The sequence below is a fragment of the Cottoperca gobio genome, chromosome 1, assembly GCF_900634415.1.
Source record: "Cottoperca gobio chromosome 1, fCotGob3.1, whole genome shotgun sequence".
Lineage (NCBI taxonomy): Eukaryota > Metazoa > Chordata > Actinopteri > Perciformes > Bovichtidae > Cottoperca > Cottoperca gobio.
Window position 1 is genome coordinate 5,866,113 of NC_041355.1, and position 15,504 is coordinate 5,881,616.

The window sequence follows — 15,504 nt, forward strand, 5'->3', positions numbered from 1 at the left end:
ATCTGTACGTTTCTAAAATAAAAATGTTTTCAATAAATGTATTAACTAGTTTAAAGTCATTTTGTGATGCTTTCTTTTTGGGAAAGAAAAACAAAACACCAAAGATGAACACTCCATTTCCATTCACTTTAATATTGGCAACCTCTAACACAATCCTGCAAAGAAAAAAAAACTGCATTCAAGGTGAAAGGTATGCTCAGAACAGTGAGTGAATACATTTGTATATTTTAACCAATTTACATAAGTTTGCAATATGGTTGACGGAAAACTTTTCAAAACAAACTCACAAAATGACAAACTCAACATCAAATTGTCGAATCACGTAGGGCATGATAAATAATGTACTGTACGTAAGTGCAGGAACAGCTTGAGTCCATTTGTGAGAATTGTGGGATGTTATGGCATCGTGACAATCTCCACCATGCTAGGCAAAAACAATCTTAGCTGGAAACAATGAATAGGACGAAAAAGGTAGAAACTTAAGAAAGGTTAAAGGTTAAAAACACACGACATGATGGGGTTAAGAGCCTTGGCTAAAAAACAAGATTATATATATGTTGAAAAAGACAAGACAAGAAATCTGTAATTTAGGAGACTTAAGAGTAACACCAAGCTGTACATTCCTCACACACTCTTCATCATGTGTTTGAATGATGCATTAAGCAACATTAAATCATACCAAGGGATGGTTCACACCAAAACAAATTTATATCATTTAAAATAAAGCTGTAGAGGGTGATTCATAACACGGTACGCTCAGCTCACACATTGAAAATGCATCCAGTTCTGAGTGAAAACAATGAAAAAGAAGATAAAGAAAAGCAAAAGTGCATCACCGCCATTAGATTCTCTATCAATATAACCAGTTAATATCACAATTACTTTACCATTTCATATATTTACACAGAAATATTTTTCAACATTATGTTTTGTCATCTTCATTTTCAGTGTTCTCCTTTTTAAGTACACTTGAATATAAAATGAAATTTAGATTTTTCATCAACCACACAATCCTTCCACTCGTGACAAATGACAGAGACAAACACAATGACAGAATTCAGTTTTTGCAGTTTCAGTGATCTCACTTCACACATTTCATGTTGTGCCACATGTATATGCACTGAGGCACTCTTATTGCTGTCTGTTAAAAAACTACACTCACACCACACAACGACAAACACAACCTACATCAAGATTAAAGCTATGATTAATACGTTTTGAAGGAAACCCAGGAAGACAAAAACACTTGCCTCACATTTCCCTTCACTTCTCTATTCATCAAGCCAGAAGACACCCGCACACAGCTCAGCTCTGCTGCTCTTAATGAATCTCTGTTCAAGTGGGGAGCATCAACATTTACTTTGAAAGCACAATTTAAATAGTTAATCCAAGTATTAACATTAGTGAGGGCACAACATTTAGGTATGAAAATAAGTGTACGATGTGTGTGAGAATCAAAATAACTTCATGTTACACATAAGGATTAGAGTCAATCTCATACACAATAGGATTCAATTTTACGAGGCTCTTCTGCTCAACTACACTCTTTCAATAGCCACATAACCTCAGTTTTAGCTCACGCATGCTTTAACAAATTGAAAAGATGTATCCGCTGCCCATCTTATACGTCGGGGGATTGTGACGTTGTAGTTTGGGGGCATAGTGTCTCACAAAACACGTTGGATTTTTCACAGGTTTTTGGGGATCTATGACAGAATTAAAGGATTTTCTCTGTAAAAAAATTAAAATAACTTCTGTTGGAATAAGGACTATAGAATAGGAGTCTGTACGTGTAATTTAGGAACTCAAAAGATTTAGTCTTAAGTTATTCTTTCAAATGTAAAAATATACAGGAAAAACAAACAAAAAGAGAGTTCTGAACGTTCCCCCCCCCCCCCCCCATGGTGCCATTTGTACTTTTATACTTCATATTTTCATTGGTACTTGTACATAGTAGTCAATATGGTATCATATTAAACAAAGAACATATATTCTATTAAACTTAATGTGCTACACACAGAAAGGTCATTATTCTTCCTCATTAAAAAAAAAAATGGATAGAAAAGAACCTTTCATTTTATTCCTGTATAATGAAAAAGGTTTTAAAAACTGCTTATATATGAAATGACGAATGTAGACCCACAATTATTCTAAAGAAATGACCAAAGCAGAATTAGCCGGGCCAAAATATGAGTGGAATAATTATAATGAATGACTTTCACGTGTCTTCGCCGCTACCATGTTTTTTACAAGGGGGTTTAAGGGATATCAGAAAAAAGAAATATCATACATATTTTGAAATGTATTAGTTGAGTGCAAAAAAAAAAAAAAAGGCTCATATGTAGATATTAAATACCTTGGGAGTTGTTTCACCTCAGGGAATAAAGTAGCACCGCAAATTACTATAAATTCAAAGGCAAACTCTGTATGATGTCTTGGTGTTTGTGACACTTCCTAACTGCACTATGCATCTATGCATCTGATGTGGTCTGAAACTGGTAGAGTCAATATTTACTGTGTGAACTAATAAAACACATTGGGTATGATTAAACTTTGAATCACAGTGGCGCTGTGCTGGGGACGCTGCAACAAATTAATTGCAAAAGTAGTCATAATCAGGAGTGTACGACAAATACAAAGACATAAGTTACATGTTAGGTAGCAGCTCACTCTCCCTAAGCAAACCTTGTATATCGTAAAATGTCATCTGAATGAATTATGCCTTTGACTGCAGGGCTTTTTTTTTTTTTTTTTTTTATAAAAGGAAATGCATAACAGCATTACCCAAATATCCTGCTGCCAAATGCAACTCAAAAGGCTGTACCAAAGAAAACTGGACTGAGAACAAACAGTAGACCAACAGAGATACACATCAGTGTTTGAGAGGCAGTGAGAGGGAATTCTGAACACTAAGCATCTGCAATGTTACAACAATGCTACAATGTGCATTGTATCTACGTTCGGGGTGACGTTCAGATGCCCTCAGCCCTGAGCAAATCACTGCTGGAGAAGGGTGATCAGTTGAAGCTACAGAAGTTGAAGATAGGTTGATGTCAGGCTTGATTTTCCACTTAAGATGATGCAAGGTTTGTTCACCACAGAGGCCGGATCAGAAGATTTCAGGGCACACGTCCCAGCCGCCTTGGTCTTTCGCCTCCCAGTAACCGCCCTTGTAGACATGCAAGGTCTCTCCGGAAGCGGGGTCGTCCAACTTCTCGAACCACATTGCTTGGTAGTTGTCGGGATGTGCGCCTAAAAAAAGGGGGAAAAAAAAGGAAATATATATATATTAATTTTTTTACAAAGAACAAGCTTCAAAAAAGGGACCTGAGGTGAGGGTTCAGAAGCCACCGAGCCATGACCACACATCATGCTTAAATTCAGCCGACATGCTCGCAGATGGTTGCCTAAGAGATGTTTAATGTTTCCGATCGCTTGGTCTTCAGCAGTGTTAGTTTAGTTAATGAAGAATATGAGTAAATATGTTCCGTCAACAGACCTTTTTCCATGTCTAAGATGAGACAATAAACACATACTGTAACTATAGAAACATGCAATATTGTAGACGGAAAAAGACGAGATTAAAATGCAGTTTAAAGAAAAAGAAACTTCTATCTTTGTTTTGTTGACAAAAAATAGGAGATAAAATATTTTTCCCTCTTCTCTTCAATGCAGCAGTTTTGTGATGTGTGCGCCGTATGAGGGCTACACCAGCAGCACACAATGAACAGTCAGGAGGACTCAGGAGTAACTTACGTCAGTTAACAATGACATCAACAGGCTTGGGGAGAAGGAAACGAGGCTACGCCAGATTTGACTGAAATGTTCAATATAATCCGACGACTAATAAAAACCAGAACTATACGGAAATAGTTACGTTTCCTTTGACTAAGATCATAGAACTAAAATGCCCAGACTTTTAGTCATTTGACATTTGACACAGGACTAAAGACAAAATAATAAATAAATAGCTGACAAAATTAAAACCAGTCTTCAGATGCACATCATTCAAACCGAAAACAAAAAGGCGGAAAGATATGAACAAATACTCGATGGAATCCCCAGTTTTCTCCTCGGCTCACAACTCACAGTAACGGGCCAGGACGACGGTATAGAGATGACAGACAAGTTCTACTCTTTAATATTCAAGTGCTAAACTTGTGCCAACTCTACAGTGAGCTACAGGCTTCTATAAGGCTCCCTAAAGACTACCAACACAAATCTAAATAACAAAAACAAAATAAAAAGGGGTTATGGAGAGCAACACGGATGTTACTTGCTTTTGACTTGAGCTCCATAAGCATAAGGACCTTCATTGCCTTCCACTAAGAGAGACCAAGTTGCAAAGGATGTAAAGGGGAAATGGTGAACAGAGGGGTTCTTAATCTAGATTAAATAAAATGACTAGAAATTGTGAAATAATTGCACTTTTATGTCATGATCAGAATACTTGCTTTGATAAGGGGCGAGTGATGGTCCATAAGGGGCTGAAAATAGAAGAATTATGGATGAATCTTTGAGAGTTAAGACATAAAAGAATGGGTATGATCTGAAGATGACTAATACAAAGAAAGACAGCGAATAAAATGTAAGAGGCTACTTGCATGCAACAGGTGTATGAGGGGGAGAGTCCTCTGTGTCAGCTTAACACCAGCACAACAAAAAAAGATGTGAATCCACAACTCAAACAGTATCCAAAACCCACACAAATGTCATTTATGTCCATTTTAGAAGAACTGTGTGCAGCATTTTAAACGAAATACTACTAAATATACTAATCGTGAACAAAAAGACCATAGTCGGGACAATTTTCGACCTCTAACCCGTACATCACTTTCTGTCTCTGCTTCTTAAAGTTCAAGATTTTTCTTGCCATCTTTATCCTAAACTCCCATTTTCCCATTTGTGCTGGAAAGAAATATACATTTTTTGGCAATTTGTGGCAGTGTAGACGCTGATATTATAATATACAATCATATTGAAGTGAATCATGACAAATGGTAAATATTTAGTGATGTCAAATTAGTATTGAGTATTCTATGACCACTGTCAACGTGTCACGTGTAATATTGAGAAACAACCCATCAACCTCCCATGGATGTACACGGGTCGTATTCCTGCCACTGCTGTTAAAATGCTACACAAAGAACCTATAAAAGCACATTTTATGGTAAGCTGTAAAAAGATACTTGCTTTCATCAGAAACCTCATTAGCTTCTGTGCCAGTCTCCACTGCATCAGCTAAATGGAACAGAAATGGATGAAGGGATGGTAAAAGTGTTTGAAAGACGACATTTAACATCTTCCTACGACCCACGCAAAACATATTGTACACGTGTTTTGAGGTAATATATAGCGTAGCTCAGAGGTGGGAAAGACTAAGAGAAGAAGTACTTGCTTTTCAAGGGTGAATCATTGATTGAATCCTCAGTGACAGCTTAGGGTCGAGACAGAGACAGGCAGACAAGGTATTCCAAGACAGACAAAGTGGACAGAAGATGAATGGACAGAAAACATTGGACAGAAACACAAGACACATAGATAAACTCCAAAACTAAGCTTATTTCCATCTTTTTTTGTTACCTTCCTCAGGAGAGCTGGCTGCTTTAACAGCCTCCCTCTCCCTTTCTCGGCGGACGATGCGCTGTTTCTCTTCTAGCCTCTGTTTCTCTGCGTTAGCCTCGTCCCAACGGCCGTCCTCCATTAACCTCTGGTCAGGGCGTCGTCGACTGTCTGTTGGCGCCACTCCCTCTTCAAGTTCATTGAGCGTCAAGGCCAGTGAGGAGAAGAAGTACATGTTCTCTGCTCCATCTCTAAAAAAAGGCATCAACATAAAAGATCAGACACACAAAGCTACAACAAATGACCAGCTCGATTAGTTTACACGCTCTTTTGACGTTATCAATACGACCAAAACTCACGGTAAAGGGTTCTTTTTCCAGATTTCTTTGGCTTTGAGGGTCTGATAGACCGTCCTCTGTTTGCCTTCAGTGCCGTTCTCGCCTTTACTGCTCTGCATTATCCTGGAGAACTCCATCTTCTCATCCCAGGTTCCTGAAAGCACGTAATGGGCCTTCCCATCCTTATCCGTTACTACTCCCGTTACCTGGGAGACAAACTCAGCTTTCAGTTAAGAGTGTCATCAAAGAGCCAACAGTAGGCAGCGCAGGGATTCATATTAAATGCAATTCAATACTAAAACTCTCAGGTGGTGACGTGCTGGACTGGCATTATATTGAGGTGTTGTCCTTTATATGTATATACATGGGGGGGGACAGAATATTAGAAAACTATGACCTCAATGCTACAACATATTATTTAATTAACACCTCTGTGACCGTGTCCAAAGACTGAACATTATACCTCATAAAGTGGACACAGAGTTTATTTACTGAGCATTATTTCTACCAATTATAATTGAAATGTAATTGGTTGAACCTACAGAAGATGTCCCTCATCTTCTTTAGGGTGTAGCATCTCAACTTTATTTCTATTACTTTTAAAGTTATTGTAAAAAACTAAATTCTTTTGTCTAACTTTTGTTTTATTTACAGTATTGGGTGGCTTTGTATTAAAGCATCTTCCTGTACAGAATCATATCAGCTCTGGCTATAAAACACAATATAAAGAGAAACCCACCTTTCTTGGCACATCTCTGGAGAAGTAACTGTAGGGAGCAAACTTGAGGTGGCAGCGATCTCCTGTCTTGTGGTTGACCACATCTATCTCCCCTGACTAGAAGGACAAAAAGGAAAGAGACTAAATGTTTTGTTGTTGAATATAAAAGATAAACCCAGCAGTGTTATAAGCTAAATGTGACGACTGCATGTAATTTACCCCTCGGAGCAGTTAGTAGAGGTGTTAGGGTTTTATCAGCTTTACATTTACCTGGTCAATCCATAACTTTCCAACGATGATGTTGTGTACTGTTGTAGTCACTTTCTTCCAGGAGTAGTGATTGTTGCTCTTGTCAAACAAACACTGGATAGAACCTGGGGATAATTAGAGAGTGAACAACGTTAGACCTGGCAATGATCACGTTTAACCTGCTCGTCGAGTGTAAATGTCATATTTGGTCTGCACACACTCACCTAAAGGCATAATAGAGAGATATTTTCCTCTAAACTTGCTGGCCTAGGGTAATTTCTTGTCTGAGGGTCCAGCCCTTTTCAGAGAGGGCATGGTGAGCTGCGGCAGGTGGGTGGTGACTCACCTGAGAAGAGAAAAGAGATATGTCACCATCACAATTATGCGATGGCTTAAGACTATACAAGCAATTGAACATGTTTGCATAAACTTCCTTCGATCGTGTTTATTCATCCGGTGTGTTTTCGACATACCTGTTCACAGAGGGAGCGGTAGCCGCAATCTCGTAGCCGATCAAGCTCAAAGGTTTCTCCCAGCAGAGGATTGAAGGGTTTTCCTGTGCGGTGGACAGTGGTGGAGTAGGAGGAGACGGTGAAAGCGGCCACATAACACATCTGCTCCAGAGAGCTCTGACATTTAGAAGCCTTATCCAGCAGCTCGTAGTACTCCAGGTCTTCAGATAGACGTTGCAGCATTGAGAGAGGCTCGTTGAAATTCACCTAGTAGGTACAAAGTCAGAGAGAGAAGAAGTCTGATTACTGCTGAGTCCTCCCACATGGAAAAGCTACTTGGATGCCAACATGAGTACATGTTTCTTACAGGCATCGGTATCTTTGAGAGCTCCTTTCCAATACAATTCTTCATGATGCTCCACAGATTGAGGTAATAGTTGGGCTTGTCAGGGATACGGGTCCGTCTTTGTCTAACTGACTGTAGCTCAACGGGCTGTGGAGACTCTGAGTTGGATGCCAATGATAGTTCATCAAACTGGAAGAAGAGAAGGAAAACAGCCTTCAGGGTCAGGTGTGTTGACAAGCAGCAGAGAAAGTCAATAAAAATTAGAAATTGCTAAAAAAAACACACATTTACCGACTGATCGTCCATTCCAGTCTCATTGCTGAGCCCACTAATGTTGCTTCCAGATCTTCTGGTGGACAAATAAACATGTTAAAACAAAAACAAAGGAGAGAAAATAATAATAATAACAAAAGAATCAGTGACATTTTGAAAAAGACCGACAGTTAATCACCTGTGATACTTAGGGGTCAGCGGGGACAGTAATAAATTCTGCTGGGTCTTCCATAGCATCAAAGAACTCATTGTCATCATCCTCGTCACTGGCGTCCCCTTTTCCTGAAACACCACCTATGGTGAAGACAGACCGTGGAAGAATAAATGACTAAATGGCTCGACTGGCCTCTGTTGATTGGCGTATGTAGCACAGTGGCCTTACTTTGAGTTACATCAAAAATAGAAGTTCAGCTGAGGATGAGAGCCTTACCTTTGTTACCTAAGGCGGGATTGCTAAATGAAGAGGGGAGAACTGTGGCTCCTCTGAAAGCTCTTTCCAAATGGTTGTGCTGTTTGGCCAGCTGCTCCAGAGTCTCCTCCAGCCGTATCCTCTGGTCTCGTTCACCCTGTAAGGCCTTCTGCCAGCGCTTACTGTGGTTCTGGGCCAGGGAGAGGAAGTCTCTACACGCCTTTGGGAACATGCAAAAACAAGAGCAATATTTCAGCAGAGGAATCAAGGACGATGTTGTGCGTTCATCAGCAAGTTAACACTTGGGTTACTTACATTAATCATGGCATTAGAGGTGATTCTGAACAGTGTGGCTCTCTCTGTAACTTGTCTCATCTTGTCTCCCATTTCCACTCCGACACGAATCCCCTCCAGTTCTGACAAAGACCTGTGTGTGGAATAAAGGAATTAAGGGAAAAAATAAAAAGATAATATCTTTCTAAAGTAATCAAAGTGCCCAGTTTGATAATGATACCTTTGGAGGGCAGACCCGTGCTTGACAATGAGATCATTGCAGGTGTTGAGGTCCTCCACCTTGCTGCCCAGTGTGCGTAGTGTAGATTGGATTTCTAAGTTACGACAGCCTCCACCCTGTCCTGAGCTGGGGGGCGCTGCAGGACAATCGTCACCCGAGTCATCTGAGGGAGAGAATGGGGAAGGTAATGACAAAACATTGATGAGAAAATGCTTTACATACAGGGAAATACACGCATTTCTTCCTCACATTTCTATACATTTTCATATTCTGTCTCCTGAGTTCTCCTACATATTTGATTTCCCTCTCACCAGACTCAGCCTGCATGTGGACAGCCTTTGCTTTGGCGAGCTCCAGAGCCGTGATCCATCGCTGGCGCTCTACTTCTGAGCTGGCCTTCAAGTGGTAGGTCTGCGCACCTCCGTTAGAAATTACAAAATTGCACGAGTCTTCCACAGCAATATTGGCTGTGGCCAAGTTGATAGTGCCTCTGCATGTGTGACCCATCTCTGCCTGGGTCCTGGAGACAAAATGAAGACAGAATGAAGGGAAGTCAAATGCAAAGTTTCTGAATACCTGTTTTCTTGTAAAGCAACTGTATATTTGCTTAACATGTTGTTAAACTCAACATACACCCACTGTTTCATGCCCTCTCCATTAGTTACTACCTTGGCTTCCTGTTGAGCCAGAGAAAAAGCCCTTTAAATTCAGTCCTGTAACTTACCTGTAGTAAGAAAGCAGTCCATTGCTCAGAACAAACCAGCGTCTCTGGTAACCTTTAATGTAGTTAGTCCATTTAAAGAGCCAACCCTTGTATGTGTCTCCAGGGGTTGGAGTTGGGGGCTTAGGCTCCGACATCACAACAGCCTGTGCTTTCACTGGGTGAAGTTATAGCCTGTTGAAGAAAAATAAAAAAAGTAAAGATTTACATTGATATTAATGAATTGTTTGACATGCTACTGTTCAGTATGCTTAATGCACACGTGACACATGGAATGTATTAACAAGCTTGTCTTATGGTTGCTACAGACACTATCATCACAGAGCATATTGGCTTGTTAATGGCAACACCTTTAGATTCATTAGTTAATTGTGTCTTTCTAATAAGACATAAACTAACTATAATTAGCTATATAAGGAATGATGATGTATTAGTTTTGTAATTTCATTTTGTTAAAAATGAAAAAAAGGTATGTCACTGTCAATATGTATCCTACCTGCTGTGTATACAGCACATGTATACATGTACATACTGTGCATAATCATCCAGTCCTGTGTATTGTTTACCACAAACTGAACACTTGTATATAGACGTATTATTAGTATTTTATTGCTGGTAATTGGTCCTTTTAATATATATCTAAATATTATTTATATATACACACACACACACACACACACATCTATTTTTTCATATACTTGTGTACAAAATAGTCCCGTTTATTTGTTTTACCTTTATTGGTGCAGCTTTGTTGTCATTGTTTCTAGCGGTTATGTCTATTTCTGTGTAGCTACATTAAGAGTAATGCCAAAAAAAAAAAACGGAGTCAAAGTCCTTTATGTGTTCACATACGTGGCTAATAAATGTGATTCAGATTCCAGTTGTTTCACGTAACAAGAGCTATGGACGTGAATCCATCGATATGTGACTCGGGACGTAACACACGGAGCTATTCTTCTATAATTTGGCTATGATAATCTTAAATTGATCGTTAACGTAACATTTGAAAATGACAACATAATAACAAACCATTCACTGCTGACATGACTCTGTAATATGTTTAGCTAACGTTTAACGTTAGTGCGTTGAAGCGACAACTGTGAAAGACAGCCGATAACAGTCATTTTAACACACCGGTTATTTGCCAGGAGCCAGGTAAACACAGCCGGGGTACTGTGAGGTACTTCGAGGAACTAGAAGTGATTGCCGAACACCAAAGCTACTTAAAACAGTGTTCGTCACTAAGCTTGCTGCTAGCTACACAACAGGAAGCTGTCAAACAGCCTGACACGTCCGAGACGATGCTAACGATCCTTTTTTTTTTTTTTTACTCTCTCATGTTTGTCCTATATTTTAAATGACATATATTTTAACGACGCTTGCTCTTACCGTGCTAGACTTTAGCTGTTAACGACGTGCATGTCGTGTTGGGTGAAGCGATGTTAGCTCTCCAGTGTTAGCTTTGCTAACTACTTTCATGGATGTATTAAGGAGAACAGCTACTTTGCTACAGGTTCTTCATCTTCTTCTTCGTGGGGGTTTTAACGGTAGCTTGCAGCCTTAATGTTGCACTACTGCCATCTTCTGGATTTAGTTACTCCTACAGTGTGTCCCATTGTCCTCATTAGTTTATATATATTATTATAGTGCTAGAGCTGTGGAGCTAATTTGAATTATTATGTTGTTGGGATGCTTAACCTATAATAATATATCATAATACATTTGTATTAATAATTTAAATAGGTAAAGTAACTAACTAAAGCTGTCATATAAATGTAGTGGAGTAAAAAGTACAATATTTACCTTGTAGAAATATAAAGTAGCATAAAAAGTACTGCAAAGTTGTACCTTCCTTGAGTAAATGTACCTACCGGTTGTTATATTCCACCACTAACCCTGCTCCTGTCAACCCACATTTTTCCATTTCTTCCATTATGTCTTTTCTCTCATATAATATGTTCAGCAACTAACAAGCACATGGTCTAGTTTCTGGTACTTGACAATGTTCACAAAAATTGGTTGGACGCTTCCATTTTGTGAAAGTGTCCTGTTTTTCGGACCTTTTCTCTTTCCTACCCTAATTCTCACAATACCAACTTTAGTTACTCTGGTTAGTTTTCCTCAATGCTTTACTTAAGTAAGGTCTTGAACGCAGGACTTATATTATAGTGGAGTGTTTTCAGTGAGGTAGTACTTTTACTGAAGTAAATGATGAGCATACTTCTTCCCCAACTGCTGTTGATTTATTTTCTCTTTCTTCTAACATTGGAAAAATAATCTGATGTAACACCGAGTAATTACATCTGCTGACCTTCCGTTTGTGGATCATTTGATCCACGAGTTAAAATCTGTAAATAGTCCCTATGATTTGTTCCAGATCAACAAATTAATGTTCTAATACCAGACAGGTTTAATATGCCATACCACAGTTGAAGAATTTGATAAAACTGAAAGGGACACCCTGCAAGTTATCACCCCCTACTTTTTAACAAACCATTGCCAGGCTGCCATCTATTAGTAAGTATATTTTAAAAAATTCACCCTATATTTAGACAAACCAATCTAATTTTAACATTTGTGGAATGCATATTCATAATGTGTGGTTATATTAGCTCTGATTTGCTATTTCAAAAGGCCAACAATTACTTTATTTAATGTAATTCATAAAGAATGTCTATTAATGTAAAATTAAGTTTTATATTTGCAAAAATATTTCACAAAGCATTTCACTGTGCTACTTTATGTATTATTTTAATTTACTGTCATTTTAGTTCTGTTGAAACACATATTTGAATGATAAAAAATAAATAAATCTCAATTAAAATTATTATCTACTTAATAAATCAGAACCCAAATGCATTTTAAACTTTTTTGATAAATACTACTTCCCTATTAACTTTAATAACAGATTAACCCGTTCCTAACTTTATGCTACAAAATGTTCCATAGCTGTCATTTAACCTAACAAAAGGCATTCAACATTCTTACATTAAAGTTAAAATAATATTCTCATTCTGAAGAGTCATATTCTAAGGGAATCTTCACATTGTAAATTAGCAACACAGAAAACAATAGTCTAATTTGCCTTCATTTTATTTGGACAATTCTTACTACAACAACAAAGCTTGTATGAAGTAGGCATGAAATTGGATCAGTTACTTTACTTAAAACATCCTGTGTGTATATCTATGCATGTGTCAATGTGTCAGTGTATGTTAAAGATAATTCATTCTTCCCACAGACTTATTTGGTGATGTTGTTTGCATTCATACTTTTCCCACTCCCACTAAGCACAAGATATGGTGTTTTCTGAGATTTCTGCTTCTCTTGAAGCAAAGCCACCGTCCCGAGAGGAGTATCACTGCTGCTCATCTTCTTCAGCAGTGCCTCTTCCTCCAGCTTTTTCATCCTCCTCTCGGTCTTCATCTTTCCAGACCCTTTCCCATGGAATCGATGTGAAAGCTGCCTGAAAGCTTCTTTTGGAGTGAGTCTCCGCCCAGATTCATCCACATACTCAATTTTGACTTCGGGCCTATAGGCTTCCTTATCCTTGAAATCTTGAGTGAAGCCTCTGTATTCTTCTCTGCGACTGTACTTGTCATCAAAGCCCATCTTGTCCTCAATGCAGTAGTTGTCATTGGGCAAGGCGCCTTTTGGTGCTCGGACACGGGATATCTTCTGCATTTCAGTGTCCAATAGACCTTTGTTTTTGCACAACAGCAAGGCAGCAGCCAGACCGGAGCTGACGATGGGCTCTTCATCCAAAATGGTGGCAGAGGCTGTGGAGAAATCTGGCTGTTTCTGCTCTTCATCCAAGTTAACTGTGCTCCATCCAACATTCTCATCCATGTCAGAGTCTGAATCTCCAGCATCATCTTTCTCTTCTTTCTCTTCAAAGTCCATAATGTCCTCTTGGTCCTCCCTGTTGCCTGACAGTCCGTAAGTTGGAATATCACCCAGAGTTCTGCAAAACTCTGAGATGTCGTTGAAAACAATGTTGTTCTTCCTCTCTGGATCATTGTCAGTGTCCACTTTATCAAGCTCTTTAATCTTCTCTGCCACCTTCTCCCCAGAGTCTTTGAGAAGCTGCCTTTGCCTCAGCTTCCTCTGCTTCTCCAGTTGTTTCTGCAGCTCCTGCTCTGCCTCATCCTCCTCAATTACAGATGGCTCAGGAGGTGTAAAGTCTTCGTCATCGCTAATGTCCATTTCGGCCGTCCTAACATCATCAGACATTAGGGGGATATTGTGTGGCAATCTGATGTGCTGCTGCGCCTCCCCCTCCTCCTTTACTTCCTCACCGCCTTCATCAAGACGTTTGCGGCCTCGACCACGTGCCCTGGAGCCGAAATCAGTGTTGCGAGTGTCATCGATGAGAATCTCATCTGCCTGCTTCTCCTTCTTCCTGATCTTCCTCACACGGCGTTTTGTCTTTTTGAAGCCCACCATTTCCTGAGATGTGTAATACTCCGAAGCGATAGAGAGAGCAGGCATGTCCAATGACTGGGCCTGATTTCGTAGAGCATCCCTCATGGCCTGAATCTCCCGTTCGCGCTCCCCGTCAGCAAAGCCCCCTGTGTTCAGCCGGAAACTCTTCTTCTTTTCACCCTCAATTTCCTCATCATACTTTGACAGTACAGTGCGGGGCTTAAGCGTGACCATGTCATCCACACTCTCCTCTTCTTCATAGGGCTTGTATTCAGGCTTTTTCTTTTTTAACTCCACATTCTTTTCTGCTTTTTCCTTGTCCACCATTCCCACGTTTACAAGCACATCTTCCTCCTCTTCAAGCACACCTTTGTCTTCTAGAGTCAGGATGACAGTCTGACCCTCATTGAAGGAATCCACCTTGTGCTGCACTTTGAGTCCCTTTAGATCTTGAGCTGTGTATGCATTTTTTTTGCCTTGTGCAAACTCCTCCTCTACCAGACTGCTGACACCAAACTCCTCATCCATCTCTTGCAGAAGTTTGGCTCTTTTCTCTGCCAGTTCTTTTTCTTTTGCCATCGTTCTGCTTCTCTCAACCCAAGCAGTGGTGTCATCCAGCCAGTCCTCCTCTGCTATGGTCTTGACCTTTCCCAGTTTCAGGTTCTGTATGCGTTTTTCTTTCATAGCAGCAAGCTTCTCTCTCATATCTTTCTGCTTCTTGATGAGAACAGGGTTGATGGTCTCAGCCACCATCGGGTCTTCTTTGGTGCCGAGCTCCTTCTTGTTCTCATTTACTTCCAGAGGCTTCAAACCCAGCTTGGCTCTGAGTTTGTTAGTCTCCTCGATGCTGAGGGATGCGTCTCCACTTGCAGACTGAGGCTGCACATCTGCTTTGCCTTCCTCATATCCAAGATCAACTTTCTCCTTCTTCACTCGTGGCTCCCCGGCACTCCTTTCACCTTTGCCGCGGCTCTCCCGTCCGCTTCTTTCCCGGGACCTGGAGCGTTTTCGTTTTTCTTTATCTCGAGTCCCATCCCGGTCTGAAGCTTCTCGGTCCTTGTGACGATGTTTCTTATGTTCACGACGACGCTCTTCTGTGTCCTTGTCGCGGCTCTTATCCTTGTGTTTCTTCGACGACCCCATTATGTCCTTCAAAGATTACAACAGTTGTAACAAAAATATGCTACTGTTGTGAAAATATACTTGTTTACAGTGTCTTGAGAAAGATGTTGCTCCTTCGCTGACTAGCTCACGTTAGCTTTGAGGCTAAGTGGCTAACCGACGACAAAACTCACTCAGTGAGGCAAAAAAAACAACCTTACACTCAAAATCCGATATCAATCGACGACGAGTAAGAATGTGGAAAAATACTAATCTGGTTTTATCGACTTCTTCACAGCAGCGTAACCATTTAGCTCCACGCTAAGAACACAGCTTTATACGTCGCCACAAGAACACCGAACGACAATATTACAGTTTCCTGTAAACACACTTCCT

The 15,504-nt window shown here is 39.9% G+C and overlaps 2 protein-coding genes across 2 annotated transcripts; both read right to left on the bottom strand.

Moving 5' to 3' along the window:
- Window positions 1-107: 107 nt before the first annotated feature.
- LOC115009530 (oxysterol-binding protein 1-like) lies at window positions 108-11,162 on the bottom strand. The gene is given in 18 exon segments (XM_029433564.1): window positions 108-3,252; window positions 5,584-5,813; window positions 5,922-6,106; window positions 6,640-6,735; window positions 6,889-6,992; window positions 7,092-7,134; window positions 7,136-7,213; window positions 7,341-7,586; window positions 7,687-7,854; window positions 7,951-8,014; window positions 8,117-8,130; window positions 8,132-8,232; window positions 8,369-8,567; window positions 8,663-8,774; window positions 8,862-9,024; window positions 9,173-9,381; window positions 9,586-9,756; window positions 10,972-11,162. Coding segments are annotated over 17 exon segments (2,289 nt in total). The 5' UTR covers window positions 9,720-9,756; window positions 10,972-11,162; the 3' UTR covers window positions 108-3,109.
- A 1,495-nt stretch (window positions 11,163-12,657) lies between these two features.
- On the bottom strand, window positions 12,658-15,488 carry sart1 (spliceosome associated factor 1, recruiter of U4/U6.U5 tri-snRNP). The gene is made up of 2 exons (XM_029432858.1): window positions 15,330-15,488; window positions 12,658-15,156 (listed from the first exon to the last, which is right to left on the bottom strand). Exon 2 carries the CDS (start codon window positions 15,148-15,150, stop codon window positions 12,826-12,828), a length of 2,325 nt encoding a protein of 774 aa, XP_029288718.1. The 5' UTR covers window positions 15,151-15,156; window positions 15,330-15,488; the 3' UTR covers window positions 12,658-12,825.
- Window positions 15,489-15,504: the final 16 nt, after the last annotated feature.

Coding starts and splice junctions, on each gene's coding strand:
- sart1 (XM_029432858.1), bottom strand. CDS start 15,150: ATGGGGTCGTCGAAGAAACACAAGGATAAGAGCCGCGACAAGGACACA.